Source organism: Cannabis sativa, chromosome 8 (assembly GCF_029168945.1).
Source record: "Cannabis sativa cultivar Pink pepper isolate KNU-18-1 chromosome 8, ASM2916894v1, whole genome shotgun sequence".
Classification (NCBI taxonomy): domain Eukaryota; kingdom Viridiplantae; phylum Streptophyta; class Magnoliopsida; order Rosales; family Cannabaceae; genus Cannabis; species Cannabis sativa.
In genome coordinates this window covers 45,094,285-45,106,239 of record NC_083608.1, presented here as the reverse complement: position 1 = coordinate 45,106,239, position 11,955 = coordinate 45,094,285, and the positions used below count along the sequence as shown (strand labels likewise).

The 11,955-nt window shown below is 33.5% G+C and overlaps 1 protein-coding gene across 2 annotated transcripts; it reads left to right on the top strand.

Annotated features, from left to right (window-relative positions):
• The first annotated feature begins 1,369 nt into the window (after nucleotides 1-1,369).
• LOC115701260 (DDT domain-containing protein PTM) lies at nucleotides 1,370-9,906 on the top strand. 2 transcript variants are annotated; one of them, XM_030629009.2, is made up of 10 exons: nucleotides 1,370-1,570; nucleotides 1,773-2,706; nucleotides 3,283-3,951; nucleotides 4,211-5,342; nucleotides 5,782-6,070; nucleotides 6,231-6,355; nucleotides 6,498-6,958; nucleotides 7,051-7,079; nucleotides 7,823-8,359; nucleotides 8,467-9,906. In XM_030629009.2, the coding sequence occupies exons 2-10, from the start codon at nucleotides 1,907-1,909 to the stop codon at nucleotides 9,432-9,434; spliced, it is 5,010 nt and encodes a 1,669-aa protein (XP_030484869.2). In that variant the 5' UTR covers nucleotides 1,370-1,570; nucleotides 1,773-1,906; the 3' UTR covers nucleotides 9,435-9,906. The 2 variants fall into 2 exon arrangements, with proteins under 2 accessions (XP_030484869.2, XP_030484870.2); XM_030629010.2 differs by having other exon boundaries at nucleotides 1,378-1,570; nucleotides 1,874-2,706.
• Nucleotides 9,907-11,955: the final 2,049 nt, after the last annotated feature.

Sequence of the window (11,955 nt, the reverse complement as noted above, 5' to 3'; positions counted from 1 at the left end):
GACTTATATCATAAAGAAGTTGTGAAGAGTTTGTATTAGCTTATTTGTGATAGAGGATAAATTTGCTTTTGACCCTAATAATAATTATTTATTTGCGTATGTATGATATTGTCAGTTTTAAGCTGTTTTTAATAAAATAATTTATTTAATTTTTTTTAGAAAAACAATACTCTTAGTAAATTATTAATAGTGAAAATATTTTAAGAAAAAAGCATGTATATCATTTCTTTTCAATTGAATAATACAATGTTTTGAGAGTATACATTTGGTGATGTGCATTTATTATAAAATTATAGAAAATACAAATAAATTTATAATTAATTGTCATAATATATTTAAAATTTTAATGTTTTAGGAAAAATTATTATGATATTTTTACCGAATTTAGAAGGTGTTTGGTATGAAGTTTAAAGTAATATGCTTAATTGAAATATTAAAGCGGATTATATACTTGTTTAGAAATTTATAATTCTATTTGATTATACATGATAATATTTAGTTAGGTTGTTATTAATTGAATTATATTATTTAGTTAATTATAGAAATATGATAAGCTGTGAAAAAAATATATAAAACTATTAATATATTTATACATTGTATTAAGATTGAAACTATGAATATTTTAAATTTATTTTTCTTAAGAGATTTATTTTTCTTTATGAAATAACCTTATTTTCATATTTATAATTTTCTCATATTCAAAATAGGAAAATCACTTACCAAATATGAGAATGATAATATTAGTTTGAGCAAAAATATTAAAAAATCACTCATCATACCAAACAACCCAATGTTATAGATTTCGAGCAATTCAATCCTTTAAAATTAATTTGTCATAGATATATAAATATATAATAGGGTAATTCTAAAGTACAATTCTTAAAAGGATTGTTTTCGATATATTATTTATCTGTTTTGGCATTAAATTTTTTTTTTTAATATATTTTTTTTTATGAACATATACTGTTTAGTTATTTAAAATTATATGTAAATTTTTAAAAAATTATAAGTAATTTACAGTACTGAAAATAAGTTTAAATTATTTTATTAGACTCATGAGTATTTTTCTTATACACGACAATGGTTTAAACTATTTTTTTTTAACACTATATACTATTTAGATAGTTTTTAAATTTTTTATGGGGTCAAAAAAATTAAAACATACACAATCTAAGAAAAAAATTAGCTAAAAAAATAATAATGAATACTAAAACAAAGGTTGAAAGGTGTACTATAGCATACAAATTTATTGGAGGAGAGCATGGAAGACACAGGTTATTCCGTGTGGATGCGCACATATGATTAAAAATAAAATATTTTTTTGATTGGGTAATTTTCGTATTAAAAAAGCGGGTGAGATTTGCACTCGGCCGAGTTGGATCAGGAAACTCGGACGAGTCGTGAGATTACAACTACGCAAGAAGGCCTTTGGATTTTTTAACCCGCGTAGAAGAGTGTGGACAGAGAGGCCATTGTTCTCTCTTACCTTTTGGGCTTTCGCTTTCTTTATCGTTGTTGCCCTAGAACCTTCCTATCCCTGCTCCAATGGCGCTTCTCCACTTTTAACAAGGTACGGATTCCTCTCATCATCTTCATCTTTTTCCTCGCTTTGTTTTTTTTTTTTGGAAGAGGAAGCATTTTTTTGATTTTCGGATTTCAATCTGGTGCTTTAATGAGTTGTTGAATTTCGTTATTGCGAATGCGAAAACGGTGAATGCTTGTGGATTTTTTTTTAGTGATATTGCAGTTTTTTTTTTTTGCTGATTTTTTAGGATCCGCTTCGAACCCTAGATGTTTGCTGCAATTTCGATGAAGTGTTGGATCATTTTCGTTTAGCTGTATTGAATTTTTTTGTTTGGGTTTTTTTCGGAAGTTGTTTGGGTTAGGATTTGATTCGATTTGGTAAATGGAGTCTCCGGTTGTGAAAAAAAGGGGACGACCGAGGAAACGGAGGAGAGAGGAGGATGAAAAATCGGGTATTGAAACGAAGAAGCTGGCTGTTGAAACGAAACCTATTGCATTGTTGGGTCGATATATGATGAAGGAGTTTGAGGATAATGGAGTTTTTCTCGGGAAAGTTGTGTATTATGCTGATGGTTTGTATAGAGTTCATTACGAAGATGGGGACTGTGAAGATTTGGAAAGCCGTGAGATTCGTGGGAGCATTTTGGACGACAAGGATTTTACCAGTAAGTTGAACACCCGAAAGAAGAAACTTGATGAGTTGATATTGAAAAGTAAAGTGAAGCATGGTATGGATGTGGAATCGAAAAACGATGTGGATAAGGTTGAAGCATCCAAAACAATTGATTTGCCTGGGGGAACAGTTACTGGAAATGATGATGGAGAAGTTGATGCTGATGCTGATTCATCAAATGATTCTTCTGAGTGTGCCAGGGATAGAGACTTGAGCATTGAAGCTGAGGTACCAGCTGTTCCTCCACCTCAATTGCCACCTTCTTCCGGTACCATCGGTGTTCCGGAGCAGTATGTATCACAACTTTTCTCAGTTTATGGTTTCTTGCGATCATTTAGCATCTGTTTGTTCTTGAGCCCATTTACTTTGGATGATTTTGTGGGATCTCTTAAATGTCGTGTTCCAAATACATTGTCGGATGCAATCCATGTTTCTGTTATGCGTGCTCTGAGGCGTCATCTTGATAGAATCTCTGAAGATGGTTCAGAGCTTGCATCAAAATGCTTGAGGTACTTATGCATAAAATTTATACTTATCTGCGTGCTCTGTAGATTAGATAATTTTAATAGCATTTTTCGAAGAATAATTAAAGAGGCACAGTAAGAATCATTGTTCATGTTAGTTATGTAGCTGTGAAAGCAATGCTTTGAAAGAATGTTTCCAATTCAATTGAAAAGCTTGAAGTGCAAATGCAAGTACCCCAAATGACATCTTTTGAATTTAGAACCAGAAAGTTTGCTGCTTGTTTAGCATCACATTGAAAGCTACCTATAATATATATTCACCAAATTGACACCATTATCCTTCTCTCTCTTTTGTTATTATTATTATTTTTTTTAAAAAAACTATGTTATTTAGAAGAATTGTTTTTTTATATAATAGGTTATTAATTTTATTATTTGTACAGTGGGTTTGCTGTTGGCTATCAATGCTTAGATGTGAATTACTAATTCCAGTATTTGGATTGCCAACGTGTTTTTGGTTAAGTGATTATTTATTAACTTCACCATCATGGGTTCCTAAACTTTCTTGTATCGATGACTTGTTTTATTGAACTTTAAGATTATTTCGTAATTGATCTTCAGGTGCATCGATTGGAGCTTGCTTGATACATTGACTTGGCCTGTTTTTATGGTCCAGTATTTAACAATTATGAGATACACAAAAGGACCTGAGTGGAAGGGATTTTACGATGAGGTGTTGGGAAGGGATTATTATTCTTTATCAGTTGGTAGGAAACTGCTTATTCTGCAAGTCCTTTGTGATGATGCCCTTGATTCTGCAGAACTAAGGGCTGAAATTGATTTACGTGAGGAGTCGGAAGTTGGAATCGATTACGATGCAGAAGAAATGGATCCTCCTGAAATCAAACCGAAAAGGGTTCATCCCAGGTATTCAAAAACTTCTGCCTGTAAGGAAAGAGAATCTATTGGGGCTTTTAAAGTGAGCCAAACGAGTAAAAAAGGTGAATTGGATGCTGTTGATATGGATGTGGATCGAAATAGTGATGAATGTCGGCTTTGTGGCATGGATGGAACCTTGCTTTGTTGTGATGGGTGCCCATCCGCATATCACACCAGGTGTATAGGTGTTATGAAATTGTCTATACCAGAAGGTTCTTGGTATTGTCCAGAGTGTACAATTAACAAGTTGGGGCCAACTATTACATTCGGAACGTCCCTTAGAGGAGCAGAAATACTTGGCATTGATTCATATGGGCAAATCTTCATGGGTACTTGCAACTACTTGTTGGTGTATGTTTCCTTCATCTTTGTTATATACTCCTTTGTTTCAGTAGTTGCATTATTTATTGAATCTATGCCGAACATCCTTATACGTGATGGATTATTTTTGCGATACACCATTTTTTTGAACTGGTCTTTCAAAAGTATATCCTTTATTTTCATTTAGAGCCTTGGACTTTGACCCTTTCTGCATATTTTTGGGGTTTGTTATTGGTGCTGCTTAAACTTTTTGTCTTCGTTGAACAATCTGCTGACATAGTTTTTTCAGGCTCAAGGCTTCTGTCACGGAAGAACCATGCCTTCGATATTACAATAGGGAGGACATTCCAAAAGTCCTGCAGATGCTTTGTACCTCTCCACAACATGAATCTTTGTATTTGGGGGTCTGCCATGCAGTTTTGCAATATTGGGATATTCCCTCAAGTATCTTACCCCTTTCAGAGATGACCATCAAGGATGCAAATTTATCAAATCTAAAAGAAGATTCCAACTGTCCTACTGCTAGTATAGATCAAAGTAGTGTAGATAATGGGACATCTATTCACCCAGTTCAAGTTGACCACTGTCCTGGATCTCAGATTAGTGGTGAGACCAAGCAATTGGAGTACCCTCTCACAAATACGAAGCTGCATGAGGGGAATGGATCGACAAGTTTAGTTAGACAGCATGCTGATTCATCTGATATTACCAGTCAAAATTTGGTTGAGAGATCACTTATTGCATACTCTTCAGAAAACAGCAATTGCAGCTACATTGAGCATCCTAATGGGAGTAATTGTCTGGTGAATCTATCTTCTCAAAGAAAAGATAGCAGAACTGTAGCTTTAGGGAAGGATCAACACAATTCAAATAATAATTGTGTTTTTATGGGGCACCTTTATAAACCTCAGTCCTACTTAAATTACTACATGCATGGGGACTTTGCTGCATCAGCTGCTGCTAAATTGGCTACTCTTTTGCCAGAGGGAACTCGGAATTCTGAAGCTTATGCTTCAGACTCCAAAAAAGCTTCGTCTGAAAACTATTTGCAAGTTAAAGCATTCTCACTAACAGCCTCACGTTTCTTCTGGCCAACTTCTGATAAGAAGCTTGTAGAGGTTCCAAGAGAGAGATGTGGTTGGTGCCTTTCATGTAAGGCTTCTGTTTCGAGCAAAAGAGGGTGCATGTTAAATCATGCTGCCTTGTCTGCCACTAAAAGTGCTATGAAGACCCTTGCCAGCATCCGTTCCATAAAGAGTGAAGGGATTATTGCAAGCATTGCAACATACATATTGTATATGGAGGAAAGTTTATGTGGTCTATTACATGGCCCCTACATGAATGCAAATTATCGGAGAGAATGGCGTAAACAGGTTGAACAAGCATCAACGTGCAGTGAATTAAAACGCTTCCTGCTTCAAGTATGTTTTGTTCTTTGATCTATTAGCTTTTGCCTTTCAATTTTCTGTACTTTGTATTTTGTGGCCTTTCAAGTTGCATCTTTGTCCCTTATAGATCAAAACTTAAGTTTGATATCTTTCTCTTAAGTATAAATTATTTAGATTTTTGAAGGTCTAGTTAAGATTTGCAGTGTAGAAATGTATACAATACAGTTAATAAGAAAGTCATCTAGAATTTGACTTTAGTACTTAGTTGATCATAAACCTAGCATGCTTTTGTACTTAGTTGATCATTTACTCTGTTATTGACAAGTTTCCCACCATTTATGCTAATGCACGTTGGACGAATTACGAATATTTTTCAATTTGGTGGATGCCCTTTTTTTTTAATGTTCTAAATAATAAAAGCAATGGTTCCTCGTCGAAATTACAACCTGTTGGACGCCTGTTTTATCTGCAGCTTGAGGAAAATATCCGGATCCTTGCACTTTCTAGTGATTGGGTTAAGCTCGTTGATGATTGGTTAGTTGAATATTCTGCAATGCAAAATGCAATGTCCACTGCTGGAGTGACACAAAAACGTGGTCCTATTGGAAAGCGTAGCAAGAAGCAAGCTGTGATCTCTGAATTGACAACTGATGGTAGCCATAATAAAAGTTTTGTCTGGTGGCAAGGGGGAAAGCAATCAAAGCTTGTATTCCAGAAAGCAATTTTGCCCCTTTCGATGGTCAGAAAAGCAGCTCGTCAAGGTAACTGCTTTACCTTAGTCTTAACCCTTCCCATAAAAACAAGTCATTCAACCATTCACTGACATGACCATGATTTAGGTGAAGACGTGCATTTTCTTCTCATTAGTGATACACAATTAATTGGAAATTAAATGTATGCTTTGTGGATTTCTGTTTATAGGAGGTTCGAAAAAGATCTCTGGATTATTTTATACTGATGGTCCAGAGATTCCTAAAAGAAACAGACAGTTGGTTTGGAGAGCTGCTGTTGAAATGAGTACAAATGCTTCCCAGCTTGCACTTCAGGTTTGTTATATCAGTTGCATTGCATTTATACTGTGTTCTTTGCCCCCTTTCTTTTTGTTTATTGTTCTCTCATATTTGGAAGCATTTAGAATTATAAAGTTCAGAACTGAACTTTTAATACTTAGATTAAAATTTTGATCAGGTCAGATACTTGGATTTGCATGTAAGATGGAGTGAACTCGTTCATCCTGAGCTAAATATCTTGGAGGGGAAAAATGTTGATGCCGAAGCTTCTGCTTTTAGAAATGCATTTGTTTGTAGCAAAAAAGTTGTAGAAAGCAAGGTTACTTACGGAGTTGCTTTTGGTAGCCAAAAGCATCTTCCTTCACGTGTAATGAAGAGCATCATTGAAATAGAGAAAAGTCAGGATGGAAAGGACAAGTATTGGTTTCCTGAAAATCGTATTCCTTTACACTTGATTAAATTGTATGAAATGACTGTAAGTGAAAGGTCTTTGCCATCGGTTCAGGGGCATTTTAATTTGCTTACAAAGAGAAAACAGTTGAAGCCTCTTCACAGAGACATATTTTTCTATCTTACATGCAAGAGAGATAATCTGGAGTTATGCACCTGTATTTCATGCCATCGAGATGTTGTAGTCCAGTAATCATTCTCACCTCAATCTCTTGTTTTCGTTCTTCTCTCTCTTCCCCAGATTCACCTAAGCTCATGAATTGCTTTTTTGATATTTTCAGGAATGTTGTCAAGTGTAGCATATGCAAAGGTATGTTATATTCTCGCTAGGATATCAATTTTGTCTTTGTAGATGTTTATGAGGGACTTGGATATTTGGTTATTGTTATATCAGAAATATAACCCAAACATTCTCAGAAATACTAAAAAGATTCTTTTCTCTTTTTGTCAAAGCGTTCAAAGTTGCATATGTATAAAATAGAATTCCTTATGAAGTGCAAGTTTCAGATTAAAACAACTTGTTACCTCGAACATAGAGATGCTTGACTACTGAGCCAGGAAAAATGAAAGTAAAGGAACTAAATAAACATAATCATATGATTCTCTCACTACCTCCAGGTTACTGTTCCCTTGGCTATCTATGTTTTTAATCAATTAGAAGTGTAAAACATCCTCTAACTTGGATGCTCTTGGTCTTAAATGCAAGGGGAAGCATTGTTTTTGTGCATTTGTGTTTGAACTCAAGCTTAGCTGGATTTTTTTTCCTTCAAAAAGGTCACTGTAGAAAGGGTCAAAATTGGTGTAAAAATATATACAGTTTTGGTTTTTTGAGTTAAGCTTATTTTATTTTGCTTCTATTGTAAACCATTCAGTTCTGGGGGAGTATTAAACGAGCTAAGGTTTTATCTGTATGGAGCTACACTTTGTTTTGTATAATGTTTGTTCCTGGCAAGTGAAATTTGTCACTGATAGGCTTTATTTTTCCGTGGTTATGTGAGCTTTGTCATTTTGTATTCTACTCTACTGATGACTTATTTGTGCCATATTTTGCAGGTTCCTGTCATGGTGACTGCACAATTACTACATCATTTCCTACGAATGAGGACGTTACCTTCCTCACAATGTGCAAGCAGTGCCACGGAAAGAACGCAACTTGCAATGAATCTCCAACTAGTCCTTTTCAGTTGGAAGTGGCAGTGTATCAAAAGTTGATGACTGCCAATAAGGGATCCAGGGCTCGGGACACTCGTCCAGAACTCAAACAAATTGCCTCCGAACCTACTTCAACAGCGAAAAAAGCTCCGAAATCATCTTCTGCAGCGAAAAAAGCTTCTTTCAAGTCTACTTCCACTGCAAGAAAGGATTCTTCTAGATCTACTTCTGTGGCAAAAAGTCGGCCGAAGTCAGGTTCTTGGGGTATTATATGGAAGAAGGGTAATTTAGAGTCATGTGAGGCCAGTGTTAATTTCAGGCATAATAACATTCTTTTAAAGGGTGGTTCAGGTGTGCATAGAAAGGATCCCTTGTGCAATCTCTGTTGTAAGCCATATAGGCCAGATTTAACGTATTTGTGCTGTGAAACATGCCAGAGTACGTATATATTATTACTGCCTTATTGTTTTCTTTTTTATGTAGTGAAAGCTCTTCCATTCTCTGATTTCACATTTAACATTGAGAATGATTGTGTTCTTTTTCAGAATGGTATCACGCCGATGCTCTTGAATTCGACGAGACAAGACTCTTTGATATGGTGGGCTTCAAATGTTGCAAGTGTAGGAGGATAAAATCCCCTGTATGTCCTTATGCAGATCCTAAACCTGGGAGCAAAAAAAAAGACCGAAATATTCTTTATTCTAAACTAAGTGAAGCTGCTACACCTGCACCTCGAGTTCCAAAAATACGCTTCACGTTGAAGCAGCGAGAGCGAGAAAGTTCTGGAGTGGGCTCCAACCCTGTAACCATTTCTAATTCTAAACAAAGTGAACCTATTACTCCAATGTTTCCGTCGGAACTAGTGTCCCAACCTAATGATCCTCTTCTTCTTCCTCTAACGACTGATGCTCAGTTAATAACGGAGCCTAATTTAGAAATGGATACAGGTAAGGCAGTGCCACATAAATTACCAGTCAGGAGGCAAATGAAGCATGAAGGAGATGTCGACATTTATCCAGATGGTAATTTTTCTGATGTTGAAGCCTACCCTCCTTATCAAATGGAAAACCCCATGGAAGCCACAGATGTTATGTCGATCCCTCCTTCGGAATGGAATGCTTCTGTAGAATTGGAAAATATTGAAGAGGAAATATTGTTTGATGATTTAGATTATGGGAATCTAGATTTCGAACCCCAAACACTATTCACTTTCTCAGAGTTGCTGGGAGTTGATGGTTCTGTGGATGAACCAGGTCAGGGAAAAACTGTTGGCACTAATTCTTCCAACTACGTCTCTGAACAGTACGGAACAACCACTTCAAACGATGAATCAAAGACCGTACCGCTTGTAAAACCTCCTGGAAAATGTAATGTTTGTATGCAATCAGAACCGTCCCCTGATCTTTCTTGTCAAATTTGCGGGTTTTGGACACATAGGCATTGTTTAACTCCAACAGAGGCATCATCTTGGGATGGCGGCGAGAAACTATGCTACTGTCAAGAGTGGTCTTAGTTACATTTTTATCGATTCCCAAATGCCCACAGAGACAGGTTGTGATCTTTGTGTCGAAGAATCTTCAAACGACAGATAAGATAAGCCGACACAAGCTGAAAGGCAAGCTTTTACTGTATCATTTTGAAGTGGTTATTCTTTTTTCCTATTGCATACAGAGGCCTGTTTGATCATCATGTCTTTGTTGATAATGATTTTCCTTCTTGGCAAAGCTCATTGTAGGTTACATTGCGATTTTTCCTTCCCTCCGGGACAGTTTAGGAAATCGAAAAAGGTTCACTAGTAGTTATTAGGATTGTAAGGAGGCCATTGTTGTTTTTAAAGCTACAAATCAAATATTCTCTGTGATGTTGGAAGATAAGCAAATTTTTTTGATATTGTGCTTATCTAACTGAAAAAAATTGCTTGCAAATGAAAAGATGTTCCATATTTTTTCTCCTCCTTGACTGAAGATCAGTTTGGAGTGAGAGCATTCTACAGAGCAAGCTTCTTATTTATTTTCTATATTTTAATTGTAGTTGTGAATGTATTCTATATTTTTGATTCAATGTGGAACTATTTTGTCTTATTTTAAAGGCAAGATGATCTTCTATTCTCAATGGATTTTTTGTTATTATAGGTTAATTGATTATCACAAAATGATAATTATAGGGTTAAAAACGCATATGTAGTAAGATACATATCTTAGTCAAAAAAATGGGATAATTCCAAAATAACATAAAAATCGCAAAAAAAAAAAAAATACAAAAATATGGTTATGTAGAATTTTAAATATTTTTTTAATTTTATTTACAAAAAATATAGTATTTTGATGTATTTTTATATTGCATTTTTGTTCATTTATTGTTAATTTTTTTGTAGTTTTTTGGAAGTAGTTTAAATATTATATTTTCATTATTTTTATGTAATTTTTTATTGTTTTTATGTTGTTTTATAAAATACTGTAAAAGTCTAAAAATATATATAAAAAAAAATTGAGTGTAAAAATATAAAAAATTTACAAAAATAAAAATTAATATTTTATGTAATTATTAAAAAAAAAAATTGCACGATACATATATTACCTATTTAATTTAAATTCTATACACATTTATAATATCCTTGTAAGAGTATCAAATATGTTACTTTGAAAGAAACAAAAAAAGGTGAAGATAACTATGCTATATGCAAAAGGTGGATTTTGGTGAGGAAAAACAAAAGGGTAAGAAAAGGGGAAAAAAGTGTATTCAATTATTTTTTTCATAGACAAAGATTCTTTAAAAATTTATATTTTTAACAAATAATGGAGCAAAAACATCTTCTAACAAATAATGTAAATTACTCTATTTAGAGTATTTCTATTTTTTTTCAAATATTTCTCTACATATAGTATTATAGAAAAGCACTATTCATCCATTAAACATATTTTAATAATATTCTAATTATATTTTATTTCATTTTTATTAATATGTATTATATATATCAAAAAATATATTATTTAAATAATATAAAGAAGATAGAGAAAAATAGAGAAGTTGATATATGTTGTGTTGTATGGGGTGTTTATTGGACTATATTTAATATTTTTAAGCTTATTCAGATCCGATCCAATTATATATTGGAAGTTAGATTTTACCATCTAATCCGATCCAATTAATTTTAATCATCTAATCGATCCAACATCTATGAGATGCTGGATTGGATTGGTTTTATCCATTGAGTGTATTTCATGTACATCTATTGGCTTAATTTGGATTTATCCAATATTTCAAACCTAATATTTTTTGCATCGGTTAGATCCATCTAATAGTTTAGATCCAGTATGTATTGGATTGGATTGAATCTATCAGATCAAAAAAATAAAGAGTAAAATTTTAGGAAAACTTACATACACTGTAAAATAGGAAAAAATTTACAAAAATACTGTGATACTGAATATTACATTTATACCATCCTAGGCTAATTTTTATTTTTTATACTGTGTCTATGCCAAAATGAAGGAATTCTCATTATTCTCAACAGCCATGGTCGGAAACAACTGATCAACCAGCGAACAACTGGAAAACAATCATTATTCTAGCCAGAATGACTCTAATTCTAAAACAATAACAACTAAAATAATTATAAAATAACAGTAAAACTATAAAAATAAGATAATAAAATAAAATCACAAAAAGTACTATACTTCAATAACTCTTTTGCCAGTGGGGACTTCCATAATATCATGAGAGCGAACCTTCACCTTGAAATTTTTTCTTTAACCCTAAATACATTAAAAATCAATTCAAAAAAAAAAAAACACCGTTAAAAAAATATATATAAATCAAATATATAATACTAAACACCGAATAACACATAAAACCAACTTAACAACCGTCGGTAACCACAATTGAAAAACATAGATCAATTTTTTAAACAAATAAAAAATACCAAAAAGGAAGCTTAAGAAGAAGAAGAAAATTTCAAAGATGATGGAGATGAGAATAGCAAGAAGTAATGGTAACTACAATTGAAAAAACGTGGATCAATTTTTCAAACAAAT